At 38.0% G+C, this 15,445-nt stretch overlaps 1 protein-coding gene across 1 annotated transcript in view; it reads left to right on the top strand.

Moving 5' to 3' along the window:
• The window catches only part of col9a1b (collagen, type IX, alpha 1b), a 39,443-nt gene extending 26,456 nt beyond the window's left edge, over positions 1-12,987 (top strand). Inside the window, exons 29-37 of the mRNA XM_088934216.1 lie at positions 1,376-1,447; positions 3,529-3,564; positions 4,187-4,231; positions 4,393-4,425; positions 6,605-6,751; positions 7,103-7,157; positions 8,826-9,014; positions 10,836-10,913; positions 11,710-12,987. Coding sequence (XP_088790342.1) covers positions 1,376-1,447; positions 3,529-3,564; positions 4,187-4,231; positions 4,393-4,425; positions 6,605-6,751; positions 7,103-7,157; positions 8,826-9,014; positions 10,836-10,913; positions 11,710-11,906 — 852 coding nt within the window. The 3' untranslated portion in view covers positions 11,907-12,987. The remainder of the gene's footprint in view (positions 1-1,375; positions 1,448-3,528; positions 3,565-4,186; positions 4,232-4,392; positions 4,426-6,604; positions 6,752-7,102; positions 7,158-8,825; positions 9,015-10,835; positions 10,914-11,709) is intronic.
• The last annotated feature ends 2,458 nt before the right edge of the window (positions 12,988-15,445 follow it).

Genomic DNA, 15,445 nt, shown 5'->3' with positions numbered 1-15,445 from the left:
CATTAATAGATTAAATTATCTCCCAGATAATGCAGTTGTGGTGACATTGCACCTTTTTCAGTGCAGTCACAGTGGACAGGAGAGCCAGACCCAACAGGCTAAAAGGATAGGAGGTTATGTGATTGCTTTGAGTCATGATCAGGCGGAGTTGCTGATTTGTTGAAATTGACAAGAAACTTGACAAGGAAACTGTCCCATGTGGAATAATCTAGCCTTTTACTGTCAGTGTTTTAATAAGCTATGATGCCAACAGAGACAAGGCTCTAAAATAGTAAAAATAAAAAAAGTAGTATAAAACAGGCAGCCCTGTGTGTCTCAAGAGAGGAAGCACTTACTCAGTCTGTTGCTTCATTAGACAGCTCTGACTGATATTCCCCACGTGGTGGCACAGAATTGGCCAAGGGGCACTGCTTTTGGCTTGAATTGGCATCTTTGACTTTACCCTGCTGCTTTACTGATTACCTGTGAGCTTGAACTACTGTCTTGTGAATGTGTATCATCACTCCTCCTTTCAGTGCCTATCCTCCTGTAAGCAACCATGCAGCAGGAGGGCAGGTGTGTGGGAGGAGTGTGTACAGAGGCTGTAATTCTCCTGTTCAGTGCAGGGATTGCAGATGAAAGATTAAACTCAGTGATTCAAAAATGAAGAAAAAGAAAATAAAAAAGGGTGCAGCTGTAGTCAATAAACCCATAAAACTAATCTTTGTCTTCCCCATTCTTAATAATATCTGATGCCACTGTTATTGAAGCTAGGTTACAGCCTTTTTACAGCAAACACAACAAGTCTTTCTCTTCTGCTGCGCTGTCATAGTAAAAAAAAAATAGTGAATAAATGAAAACAATGAAAAAAGGATGCTAAACCATAAGAAAAATCTATTTCATATTTCATTTTTTCATTATATTCAAGTATCTTTGTAATTTTCACTAGTTTTCTGAATTAAATGAAAAGCACTTTTAAAAAATTCTTTTCAGTTAGATGTTAGACGTTATTGTGTATTCATAGCAAATATTCAATTTTTTGTGGGGGAGGTAGAGGGATCACCTCAGAGTCTGAGCTGCAGCAGGAGCCACAGGGGAGTAGAATGAATGGTCTCTTGTTGTATCTGGCCGGAGAGTATTGACACAGTAACAGGAGAATCCTAGCATGAGTGCCTGGGTTGAAAGAGCTCTCTGTTAGCAAGGAATCTGAAGGTCCGTGAGTGCTGATCACAGGAGAGGAGAGAAGAAAGAAAGGACAGATACATTGCCTACAGAATTACCCTGTGTAACATATAGTTTTAAGGTCGTAAGCACAGCCAAAATTGGCAAAGTAAAAATCTGTTTTTCCTGTGAATTCTGTGGGATTTCTATGTGCTAACTAACACATTGTTTTCAGGGTCCTAAAGGTGACCTTGGTTTGCCAGGGCTGCCCGGTCCAGCTGGCCTACCTGGAGTTAAAGGAGACAGGGTAAGTACTTTCTAGGCAGGTTTAGCTCCAGTTACATCACCTATGGAAATGACCTTATTTTTTCACATTTTAGAACATAGCCCTCTTTACCATTTGCTCTTTACTCTGAAAAATGTTTTTGGGCTATATAACAAAGGTGGCTCATTTGTAAAATAAAGCCATTAATTCCCAAAGATGTTTGGGGAAGGTTTACCATTCATCAACATGCAGTTGATATGCATTTTACTTAAAAAGGGAATCTATTTTTTTATTTTGGTTTGCAGTTATGTTCCCTCACTGAACAGCCAAACAAGCAACAGAATCTGTGCAGAAAGGCTAGGCCAGTTTTATAAGGTCAGGAGAATAACGTTGCTGTAATGGACTCGTAAGTCAGAATTAGTCAGAAGTGTTTTGTTGAATAGCATGGCTCCAAATTGCATCCAAATGACAAATCAATACATTTGTAAGTTGTCCAAGACAATGCACTTTTTTCTTTCTTAAATCATCATTATATATTTTCATTATATTGCAGTACATCCAGCAGTGAAAAGGGGATATTTCAAAAGATGATACAGGTCTTAAAACTGTCAACTCTAGCTGAAAATGTCTCCTAGCTTCTTTCACAACCTACCATGTGCTATAGATTCCCTCAACAGTCAATGATTTTACATGGTCTTTATACAGATTTTGTGAAAATAATAAAAATGTAGGAACCGACTAACTGATTTCACTTGGGGAGAACTGTAATTCTGTACTTTTGTATTAAATGTGCTTTGTTTCAATAGAAAGATAAAAAAGGACCATGAGATTCTGAAACCATAGTGCAGCATGCACTTTTACATGATACTTCATATCCAAAAAGAGAGCAGAAAATACAGTATGTCTTTATTGATTTGGCTCTTTGAGATAACTAGTATCAAGTTTAAAACTTTAAACCAATTTAAGTACTTACGGAGATATTGGAAAATCCATGGGAAAGTTAGTAGAAAATAGTTATACAATATCATTAATCTGAATGTAGAAAATGTCTCCTGGCTCAAATCCTGTTTAAAGGATTACAAATTCCTGGTCAAGTTATGGACACATTAATGAGTCAATAGTGCCATCTGTGGGTGAGAGGAGCACTATTGGAGCACAGAGGAGATCTTAAACTGTTTCTAAACTCTAAAGTCCTACACAAAAAGCACTGCTGTTTTCTTGTAAAATATAGGATGTGAATTCATATTCAAAAAGAGGTGTTGACTAAATAAATAAGCAACTTTACAACTTCTTGAAAACTTGAGAATATTCAGAAAGGAAAAAATACAAAACTCAATGAACACCAGGATGCAGTAATAATAATAATAATAATTGCTTACACTTACATAGCGCTTTTCTGGGAACTTCACTAATAGTGCTTTACAGGTAGTAGGGACTCCCTTCCACCACCACCTACTGTATGTGCTGGGCTCTGTACTCTTTCCTCTTAACCAGAGCTTCCAGGCCAGTGCCTCAATATAGCCACCAGGGGCACTGTGCTTCAGAAAGTTCAGAAAGGGCTATTAATACCACATCTCCACATGAATTCTTATATAGTGCTAGCACAGAACAGCTGCTGTAAGTCACGTAGGTAGCTCCCCACCCTAAAATGGGTTCCATGTAAAGACTTTGGGATAACAAGCACTTTATAAATACAATTAATATAGTTATGTTTATTATAACACCTTTCACGTAATAAGGAAGATTAGTATTCTCTATTATTTAGAATGTGGTTGTCGAACATGTCTAATACAATTTTCACTCATAATTTCATTAAATCCACTTCATCATTTGATAATTCACTTCACAAAATAAAAGATTTAAAGCAAAAAAGCATCTATAGTAAAAATATGTTGCATGTATTTATTATATAATAGGAGACATCAACACATAGCCAATATAAAAAGAAAATTAATTATTTTCTTTTAAAAAATGAGTGGTTTTAATTTTGTTTTCAAAATGTGTTCTCTGTAAAATAGCTGTTAAAATGTTTTAAATTAATGTGTTGAATAAATAAAGTGTTTAGTTTTTTATTGCCAAATTAAAAATATTCTCCTGTGCTGCTCATGTTTGTTTTGTTGTAGGGTGCTGTGGGTCAAACCGGTCCTAAAGGAGAACAGGTAAGTCAGCCTACTGCCAAACACAAACACAGTGTCTCTTACTGATCCACTTTCTCTGGGGTTACCTGTGGGCAGGGAGTGTGGTGAGACAGGTGTCAGGCCTGTCTCTGGGCTTACCTGTGGGCAGGGAGTGTGGATAGACAGGCGTCAGGTCTGTCTCTGGGCTTACCTGTGGGCAGGGAGTGTGGTGAGACAGGCGTCAGGTCTGTCTCTGGGCTTACCTGTGGGCAGGGAGTGTGGTGAGACAGGTGTCAGGCCTGTCTCTGGGCTTACCTGTGGGCAGGGAGTGTGGATAGACAGGCGTCAGGCCTGTCTCTGGGCTTACCTGTGGGCTGGAGTGTGTTGAGACAGGTGTCAGGTCTGTCTCTGGGCTTACCTGTGGTCAGGGAGTGTGGTGAGACAGGCGTCAGGTCTGTCTCTGGGCTTACCTGTGGGCAGGGAGGATGGTGAGACAGGTGTGTGAGATCTCTGTCTCTCCTCTGGGGGGAAGGTCAGGGGACACATAGGTCTGGGTTGTCTCCTTCATCATCAGTGTACTTTACTCACACAAGGGAAGACTGTATATGAAATGGGGCATAAATTACCTGATGTATTTAACATTTTTTCCATCTATATTTTATAGGGAGATCCAGGTGCAGAGGGCACACCAGGAGAGAAGGGAGACCAAGTGAGTCTGAATAAAAGCTGAAAACCTTCGGCTGAAACTTTTACATTAAAATGTCACTTTGTGGAAAAGAGGTAACAAGAATCTAAAACTCACAGTTGATTGGTTAACATAGGTAACAAACTTCACTAAACTAAACTAAACTTCAAATATTATTCTTACAGGGTGACCAAGGAGAACCTGGACCTAAAGGATCAGTAAGTTTTCTAAAAACTTTTTTTAAAAAACACATTAATTAGTAATACATAGATAGTGTCTCCTGTACAGTATGCCTTCTTTCAAGGCTAAGAGTATAGTACTTATTTGAAAAGAATTTGACCATGTAGTCACCAAAATAAACACAAAACTATTTGGTAAACTTGAATTAATGTCAAAATCCAGAGAATGTATCACCTTCTTGCTCATAATATGCTGCTTTAAAAGCTACAAGTTATCAGTATTATATTAACATTGCACCTGTTCTTATATCTAATTGTGCCTCCACAATTGTATGTATCATACCAGATATATCGTAACGTATTTTAACATTATTGTACCCTGATCACACAGAAAATAAATTGCCAATTCCTGAAATTTCCAAAAAATTGTATTGCATATTTAAATTGCATTTCTTAATATGACAATGCAGAAAATAAACACGATACTCATGGCCAATGCATTTAATTAAAAATTTAAATGCTGGTTTTAAAAAATCACAGAAAATGGAAACAAAATTACAGATTAAAAAATCATGTTAGGTTTTCTGTTTAAGCCTTGCCACAAGTCAAAATGACCACATTAATTACAATTTAGTGTCAGTGTGATGGATATGCGTTACTGGACTTTTTAAACCTTATTTTGTAAATCTCAGTGAGATTTTAAATGTTTAGGATTGGATTTTATTAGTAATAATGACATCTAGTGGTAAATCTGGGAATTGGTGGTGAGCTGATCTAGGTCCTTACTTAGCCAAAGCAAAAAGCGTATACAGTACTTACCATAAATAACTATTCCCAAATATACTAATAAGTGTCTATTACACACTAAAGTGTCTATTGTTTAAAACCCCAAGATATTTGTTTCACATGAAAGTGCTATAAGTAAAACATATGCTACATGTGAAATATTTCAGCATGTAAATTTAAACATGTACAGTATAGTGATGTAGAAATTGAAGTAGGGAGCTGCGTCAGCATGGTAGGCTGCAAAGTAACAGAAAAGAGGTTTATTCCCTGCAGAAAAGAGACACAACATTTCGGCTGTGGAGCCTTCTTCAGGTGTGAAGGCTCCACAGTCGAAATGTTGTGTCTCTCTTATTTTCCTTTCAGCAGGAAATAAACCTTTACCTGTTCTATTGTCTGTTATATGTCACAAATTATTAAATTAAATCTTTAAAGGCAGGGATAAATGAAATGGGGGGGGGGGTATTTTTTTAAGAACATAAGGTTAGAGAAACGGAGGAGAGTTATTAATCTGCACTAAAACCATTGTGTTGAAGATATTCTTCCCTTTATCATCAAAGTTTTACCATGGCACTGGATGACACGAATAATGAAAAACCAGCGTAATGCTCACCAGTGTCCACTCACATTGTCTGCCCGCTGTCAAGGACAATATATTTGCATTTATCAGACAGGAGGGCACTCCATCCCACCATTCAGATCCTCTGGCCAGTTTAGAAGAAAAATGTAGTGTCTTCACTGTCAACATGACCCTTAAATGGCTTCTGATTGTGTAGATCATTTTCATGCAAGTAATGAGCTAGACGATTGCACAATGAATCTGTCCCATTTGTCATCGTGAGACAGTGTGGTCACCTCTGTCTTCCAGGATGTGGTCTGTGCCTTACAGAACTAGTTTACTGGTTTCCCTGTAATATCATGCTGGGAGATTAAGCATAAGTGCATATCATGTCTTAACTTTTACATATTGTTATATGTTATGGGGGTCAGTTTTAACATGGAAAACAGCAATGAAAAATTTTCAGTTTACCCAATACAGCAAATGAAAATGTTTTTTCTGAGTGTCTACCTTCTTTGCACGAGAACTGTCCCTGAAGAAGGTAAATATTGTTACCTGGTCTGTAGAGGTGAGCAGAAACAATTTCTAAGGGAAAACCTTAGACATATTTGTTCAATTGTAAAGTGTTCTTAAGTAGATTATACCCTGTACTCACAAGAAATTATTTATCCTCCTCTCTTGTCAGCCGTACTGCTCAGAATGTTTGATTCAGATCAAATCAAACTCATGAATCCTGCCAGAAGCTCGCGCCTCTGTGCTGGACTGTCACAGAGCCCCGGAGTGTTAGCTGTGATACAAACCTTATCCTGGTTTTCACGGTGTTCTTGTGTTTCTGTTCATGTTGCTGACTTGTGTCCAAATCTGAATCTGGTTTAGACTGGCAGTCCTGGGGAACCGGGCAATCGCGGACCCGAAGGAAGTCGAGGGCAGCCTGGAGTCGAGGGCCCCCCTGGCTCTCCGGGCCCTCGGGGAATGCAGGGAGACCGCGGTGTGCCTGGCCTGCCGGGGTCCCAGGGGCCAGCGGTAAGTCCTCTCCACACAGGGCCCTGCTGCGGTGTGAGCAGACAGCAGCTCCTCTTCATGATCAGTACACTTGGCAAGAGCGCACTCAGTCACTGGGATGGAAAACAACAGACATCTAACATCTGTAAAACAATTTTAATAGAAACGGGAAAGGAGACTCACGACAATACAGACAAAGGATTTAGAAATGATAGATCTTTCTTCAGCAGTTTCAGATTTATTAAAAAGTAACATTGAATTCCAGGGTCAACCAACTATTGCAGTGGTTCTATGGCTTTTTTTCCATAACCTGGTTGTAATGAGTCATAAATGGACCATGATCCGCTTCCTAAAGTACTTGTGTTTCACCAGGGTAAAGAGCCCAGTGACCAGCACATAAGACAAGTCTGCATGCGCGTGATGCAGGGTAAGTTCAGTGTTAAAATGTTTGTTCTGATGGTCCAGATATCATTTGGGTTGTTTTAGATCTGGAGTTCAAGGACCTGGCATGACAGATCATAGCCCTCTTATTAGGTACAGTGTAGGAAACATGACTCAAGGATTTAATGTGCTGTTGGTTAGGGTTTTGGGTATATAACTGGAAGGTTGTGAGTTCACACTGTGTGGACTGCTGTTTGTGCTTTTCATGCCTTGAGCAAATTACTCTACTGAGATAAAGATAAAGATATTTAAAGATAAAGCCCCAGTTGAAGATCCATAAATGGCTACATTAGTCAAATCAATTAATCAATCAAACGTTTGATTAAGAACAAAGAACAAAATATACATGTCAAAGTTATTCTGAAGAAAAGAAACTATTCTGTATGGAGTTATTTTGTACTTGTTACAAATCAGGCTTCAAAAGGAGCAATAACAAGCTCTTTCATTTTTGAGGATTGTTTTTCTGTAGAACATTCTGAACACTCCAGTCATATAATAAGCATAGGTTTCATGCACTTCATGTTTCATTCAAAAGGAATAGACGTGTTTTTGTTTAACTTATGTAACAGTGCATAGAACAGATTGATATTTACCTGTTCTTGTATTTGACTTTCATGTTTGAAACATGAAAAAAGAACACACACAAGTATGTATAATGATACCTAAAAAAACAAAAACAAAGAAAAACCAACAGCCAAAGAAAAAACAGCGCAGACTTGCTTGTGATTTTTTAAAGTCTGTTTGTTAAAATAACAAAAGTCAAAATCTATGATAAAAGTAATCTCATTTTTTGGATGTGTGAAACGGAATAGCTAAAATATGAATGTTCATGTTTTGTACTATTGTTACTATGTGATGCATTTATTTATTACAGTATATTTAGTGTAGAAAATATTACAGAATGTTGTTTGCAGAACATGACTGGCTTCTTCATTTCAATCGTATACAATTCAAAATCATGCTTTATTTATAAATACCCAGTTGAACTGTAAAATGCACATCTCATTTATGGAATAGAATCACTTCTGTTTATAAAAATTACTACTCTGATTCAAAATAAGTGATGTTTGAACTGCTTTTTGAATTGATGAAATGCAATGAAGTCACTCACAAGGACTCTTAGGAGCATTGAGATTCACAGACATTACACACTCAATGCATCTTGAATTTTACACACAATACATACGATTTTCATATATAGGATAATGTGGCGTTTAATACAATCCTAAAAGATTTGTTAAGCCTAAAAAGGCAGTCTACTGCACCCAAATGTAAAAAGTTTTAATACAAATTTAAATGAAAAAAATCAAATTAATAATAGTAAAGAACACATAAACACTGTGGTGTGTTCCAAACAGCAGCAGCAAGGTGTTGGATGAATAATTAATGTAGGTACAGTTTTTTAAAGATTCTGCTTTACTATTATTTCTACATTATAATTGTGTGTATTTGATAAACCTTTATACAAAACATTTGACTCATGCTAACTTTGCAAATCCAGTGCAGAACAGACTGAAGAAGATTTACAGGTTATAATTTATTGTCTTCATTTGTATCAGTTTTCATAACTGATTTAAACAATGGAGTGACAGTTGTGAAGTTGTGAAGGTTTATAGTCCAGTTCTCACCTGTTCTCTTCCTTTTCATGCCACAGAGCAGCTGGCTCAGCTGGCGGCCAGTCTGCGCAGGCCTGAGTCCGGGGCTGCTGGCCTGCCTGGCCGGCCTGGGCCTCCCGGTCCTCCTGGTTCCCCTGGAGACAGCGGCTTTCCTGGGCAAGCTGGAGCTCGAGGATTACCAGGCCTTAAGGGGCCTCCAGGCCTCATCGGCCTCAAGGGACCCAAAGGTAAGGTTCATATATGGAAACTGTTATTTCTGTTTTCTTTTAATTAGATTACTGGTGATTGGGTGAAAAACACATTCTTACATGGGTTTAACTAGTATTGTGTTTGGAATATAAAGAACTTGCAGGAGGGGTGGTATGTGGAAGAAGCTTGAGAAAAAACTGGAAGAACTGTGCAATAAGCCCTCTGTCCTTTGGAGCCATTGTGAGTTTTTGTGTGTACAGATCCCTAGAACATGCCTAGCCAAGGGTGGGGTCTGTCCCACACTAAAACAAAACACAATTCATAGCTTGGGCTGAGAAATGGCTGCTAGTATATCTGACAAAGCAGGTGAACAATAAGCATTTATCTGTAGTCATTTTAAGATAAACAAGAGGAATATACAGTATTTGGTCTTTTCCCTGAAATGAAAATTATTCTTAACATTCTGGAAATGCCTGTGATAATGCTCTTCCAAGTGGAAGATTCCAAGTGGGGTCAAAAACACACTGTGGGTTTACAGTAAATGAGCAAGGGCAAGCAGTCAGTGTTTGTAATCCAAAGGCAGGCAACAGGTCAAAACCTGAGGACAAAGTACAACAGTACTGAAGAGAAATGGAGACTCGTTGGCAGAAACCAAAAAGTCCAAGTTAGTTCAAGGTCAGGGAAACACAACAAGCAGAACAGGGAAACCCAGGAATCTTAGGTCAAGCAACTGCAGTCGAAACACAGAGATGAGCTGAATGCTGAGACAAGCTAAGGTTAACTACATCTGAGCATCCGAGCAGTGCACTGGTGGATCTTAAACAGCCCTGAGCTGCACATGGGAAGGATGGATCTTCTTCCACAGCAGGCGGTAGTAGGCTGATTAGTGGGTCAACCTGTGGGATTAGGACTCCTTGTGGAATACTGCAGACTTTTAGACACATGAAACCCCTTAGAGCTCAAAGATTTGGAGAAAAATCCTTTTTGGTGATGCCGATATTCAATACCAATACAGAAAGTTAGCATGTTTGGAAGAGGCAGTGTCCTGGTTTTCCTACATCTCCACACTGCTTTAGCTCCTGGTGGCTGCTGCCTTTTTCTACTCAGAGGTAGAAAACTACTGCACTAGAACTACTGCATTGTGCTAATCTGATATCAAAACCATGAACCTGTTAGTGCATTAGTGCAGTGGGTCCTCCCATATGGCCTTCAGTTTGCAGCATATTACTTGTACACCATTTTCTTAACTTTGAGAGTGCTCAGAATTGCTCTAGCTGACACAGTGAATAAGATATTAAATACTAAATGTAGATAGATAATACTTTATTAATCCCGTAGGGAAATTGATGAAATGTGAACATGTATCCTAAAAGGCATCTCAAATTAAAATAATGATGTATTAATATAATTCAGTACAACATGGATGTAATGTCTAGAGAGAAACTGACTTAAAGGTACTTTACAACAGAAAAAAGCCACCTCAGGGAAATATAAAAATAAATCCAGATACAAATGAGGAAGGTTTTCCTAAAGTGAGGGAACTTGAAACTAAATGGTCTACGGCAACAGTTTGAGAGAGTGAGTTACAGGTAAGGATAACACCCTAAATAGCACAGGATATGTAAAGCTTAGTGTAATAACAAAACAATTTAAATGTGAGGTAAAGACACATTTATCACTGTATTGCACTGTATTATTCTTGTGTAATACAGAGGTGCCTCTGGTAATACCAGGTGGCATTTACTGGTATTCACAAACAGGTGTGGAAGTAACTGAATCAGCTTGTTATATCAATTAGTGCAAATGGCAATGGAGTGTTTGCCAATTCCAGACTGTCTATGAATATCTGTCATGTGCAGGTGAAATGGGAGACAAAGGAGAGAGAGGAGTCACGGTACGAGGGCCTAAAGGGTTGCCTGGGCCTCCTGGCCTGCCAGGTGAGTAATTCCCATTACACTGTGTGACCTGACAGTAACTCTGGACCAAACACAAGGTTTAGGAGCATTGACTGGTTGGACCTCTACAGCAATACACTGGACTTGCATGTCTTAAAACCAGTCTGAATCCAATGAGTGCAGCTCAAACTTTACCATCTGTCTTTTCTTCCACACATCTCTCACCAAAGACAGAAGGGAATTATGGAAGTTGTGCACATACAGTACAAAGTGATAACAGGCTATGTGATATTCCATCAGTTTCAATAGGTCAGGAAACAAGTGCAGCCGCTGTTGGGTTCAATTTGATCATGTGGTGTTTCAACTTTCATTGATAAAATGATAGAGAGACATACTGAAACACTTTGAACACTTAAGAGAACACTTTAGTAATTTGTTTTTTGTAATGGGATTAGACTGCACTTACTGTATGTGTACGAAATACTATAAATGTAAGCCTCAAGCACTTTCATGTGCTACATATCCGAGACCCAGATGTGACTGAACACACTCAAGAGTCATATCCATTTATTTGTGTTTGGCTAAAATTTATTTGGGTTCCCTCTCCACAATATTTATCTCTATCTCTACAAGCCCTGTTTGCATTAGTACAGTAGGTGTAATATTGTACTGATGACACCTTTCTTCAAGATCAGAACATGAAACATGTGATTGGAGTGCAAGTTTAGGTGAATATTACAATAAATTTCACAGCAATGGAAACTCAGATCATTTTGTAGTAACAATATTATTTCAGCATGAAACCTCGCGTAGGCACCTCACGGCCTTCTGGTTGCAGGTGAGCCGGGGAGACCCGGCTACGGTCGGGAAGGGCGTGATGGCGAGAGGGGTCCACCCGGGCTACCTGGACAGCCTGGCATTCCTGGGCCTCCTGGTCCCGCTGGTCCCAACGGCTACTGCGACCCGTCAGCCTGCAACCTGCAAGCCATTGCGGCACCACAGTCTCTGAAGGACTCCAACATGAAGGGACCCTGAGCCGGTCCCCGAGCCGACGGCTGGGGCCGACCTGCAGTACGTCCCAAGAACTGAAAGAGAGATGGAGAGCTCTCCCACACGGATTTCACAAAGACAAACTGCCCGTCTTTAACACTGTAAGATTTCTTAGATTTCTTCCTTTAATGTGATGGTGCTCCATAAGCGTTGATTTTTTTTAACTTTCAAAACATTTTTTTTTACAAAATTATCCCAATAATTTAAATTCCAGTTCTGAGAATGCCCCCTTTTCCAGTGCTTGTGTGGACCCTATGCTAAAATGTGCAGTCAGTTATTAGTGAAATACCAAAGAAGAAATGACTTACCTCAGCTGTAATTTTTGCCTTCTGTGTACTGTATAATAAAGGTCCCTAGAAGCAAACTGAATTTTTTTTTAGACAAAGTGAATTTCATTTTGTCATGTGTATGTACCATATTGTATACTACAGATAACAACCAGAGACCTGACAGCATTACTACTCTGTACAGAAATGAAATACAGACTACCCATGTAAAAATGAAAATGAGCAACACAGATGTATGGGAATCTCTGTAAATTTGTGATTTCTGGATATCTATTCCAATTACATACATTTAATGTCAAATGACTTTCTTAAGGTTCTGTGATTATTTTCTTTTACATCTTTTCTCAGCAGCTCATCAGAAAATGTCAGCCTCTGTTCAGAGTCCTGTGTGGCACTAGCATGCTGGGAAGGCAGTAATCCACTTTTATCAGATATGTTTAGGAATTATCCAGAAGTTAAGTTTTATAATGATATTATTTATTATACAAAGGTCTAACGAAACATTTATGGCTGTACAAAAGCAGAAACAATAAACACAAATTTTAATAAAGTTTTGCATGTCTTTGTATGAATGGCACATTCATAATAAAGGTAGGTAGCTGTGGATGTGTATACATTTTAACTTTGCCCTAACTTTGTTTCGGCGATTCTTAAACTGTCAGAACCTTTTTCTTCTTTCAAGACCCCTGAAGACAGAGTTGCTACTTCAGAAAAAATGTGTGGTTGTCATGGGGATATGTAATCATATCAAATCAATAATTAAAAGTAAAACTTAACATTCCACTCTGTTTGGTTTGGTTACTCTTGACTGAAGTATAGCCATAAAGACCGTTACCATCATGGACATATTACTAAAGAAAACTCATTAATGCACAAGTTGTGTATTGGATCATGTTTAATTTATTAATGTTCAACCATGGATGTAAAATGAATACATGTCATAAAAACAAATAAATAAAAAGTGAACTTAAGAACAGTTGCATACTTTTCAAATGAACCTCAGCTTTCATTGCATAAAGTTTACCATAAGCTTTAAATCAACTGTCACAATAGACAAAATCACAGTGTAAAATCTGTAAAGTTATATAAATAAAATGCTATTATAAAATACTTCAGTTATAGCTTAAAATAAAATAATCCTCCATTGAGGTAGATCAATAATACACTTTTCCAGCCAACATCTCAAGATGCATGTTGAGCAAACAGTACATAAGTGTTGTGTGATTAACAAAGAAGATAACTTTTTTAATACAGTTTACTTAAAGAAAAGTGAGGAAAAATATACAGGCCTTAAAATCCTGTTTTTGGAGTTACAATAAACTTTGCCTACAAAAAGCTAAAATGTGAAACAAAAATGATAACACTGGAAGCATCTTAAAGTTTAAAATGAGCAAGCAACAGCATTGTATTTGAAGTACTATCATAATTATGGTTGTTTGGCATAGTCAAAATATGCAAACACTTCCCTCAACATCAGCACAATGAAGCGTCCAGAGCAAACACAGTACTGAAAGAAGGTAAGATGATAAGGACATTGTAGTAGCCAAGATTCAGACCACTTGAGCTGGATGAGCCCCATTCTTGATTCACTCACTACAGGAGTACTCACTTTCATCCCTTTGAATACATTATGATCCCACCCAAATATTATGATTGTTTTGATAGATATTCTCAATATTCTCAAAATGCTTTTGAAATAGCTTGTCCAGACACACATGGCCTGAGTCTTGGCTGTAATACATGTCAGAGTACAACTGGTTGGGTCACACTAGTGCTGTGGGTGGCCTTGAGTGTACTGTAGTTAGTGATTTGGCTGGTGTGAATCGGCTGGCTTTGTTCAAAGCGAGTTACAGTTGCACTCATCTATACAACAGAGCATTTAACAGGTTTGTTCTGAGCAAAGGTCCTTGCTCAAGGGTGATACTGGAGCTGCAACCACAATGTCACACTGACATTGCAGGAGCAGCAACCCCTGTGCCTTGGAGCCTGTGAAATGATTCTCAGGCTGTTCTAAGTGACACTACTGTGGAGGCAGTAAAGCTCTTTGTGTGAGACAGGAAATAGTGTTATGACTCATGGATTGGAAGAGAATGTGCAGGACCTTCAAGGCAAGTTGATCAGCGATTGGCAATTTTGAAGTTGTGAAGCATAAAAATTATATAAAACATTATCTGAATTGAATTTAAGAAAGAATTGCCTAAATATACAATGGATTTTAAAATTGACATCATGTCAAAGTTTGAGACACTTCTCAGAACAGCAACACTCAGGAAATTAGTTTTTTTCTGATCAAACAGTCTTCATTAACTTGCAGTGCAAAAGCTGAATATATTTCAGATTCTAGTCTTACATTACAGGAATCTTGTTTGGGTGTTCTTGGCAGAACGGAGATGAACTGATAACACAAGCAGGATTCAGAGCATGAGATCTTGCAAAATAAAACACTCAAAGTCTTGCTATGAATTAAGCTGTAATGCTCATGTTTGCAGTTAATACAGTACATGAGACTTTTTATTGTGGGGTCAAAGGGGTAATTATTCTTAATTAAACCACTCATTATGTGGTACTACATATATCACCATCAATGGAGGATAATGAATAATTGAAGATAGGCAAACATCTCATGAGTCAATTAAACAATTCAGTATCTCTTTTGTATTACATTCTTTATCTAAAAGGGTTGTCATCTTAAATGTCATTCTGTTAATGAAGTATGACAGAAAAACATACAGAGACATTTCATACTGGGCAGCATGAACAGCTGGAATGGCATGTGCTTTAATAATAAATTGAACTTTGCATATCTGAGATAAAAAATGCTATACCACTATTTCATACTCAAACATAAATACAATATTTTTGTTTCATATAGTGAGTTCCTGTTGACTGGAGTATCCAAGGTCTTATTTAACTCTACATCCATATCCAGAAAAGAGGATTTTGATAGTGATAAACAACAAATACTGTAATTCAGAGCCAGCAGATTAGTAATCCATGTTCTGCAGAATGAGCTTGAAGCTTCAAAAATCTGTAATAGTACAGATGTTGCATGCATCAGAATACTCTAGATGTTACAGCACAGTCATTTAATTTCCTTAGCTTTGTTAATGTTCCATGTTCAAACTAAACACCCTTAACAACCCTTCACTTACATCACACAGGTCACAAAGAATCCATAAACATGGACTAAAAATCTTGTATGAAATAAAGGCCTTTGCTAAACCAATTCAGTCTGTA

This window comes from Atractosteus spatula, chromosome 15, assembly GCF_055471065.1.
Source record: "Atractosteus spatula isolate fAtrSpa1 chromosome 15, fAtrSpa1.hap1, whole genome shotgun sequence".
Lineage (NCBI taxonomy): Eukaryota > Metazoa > Chordata > Actinopteri > Semionotiformes > Lepisosteidae > Atractosteus > Atractosteus spatula.
Note: the sequence above shows the minus strand (reverse complement) of the source record. Positions and strands in the feature narration are given on the sequence as shown.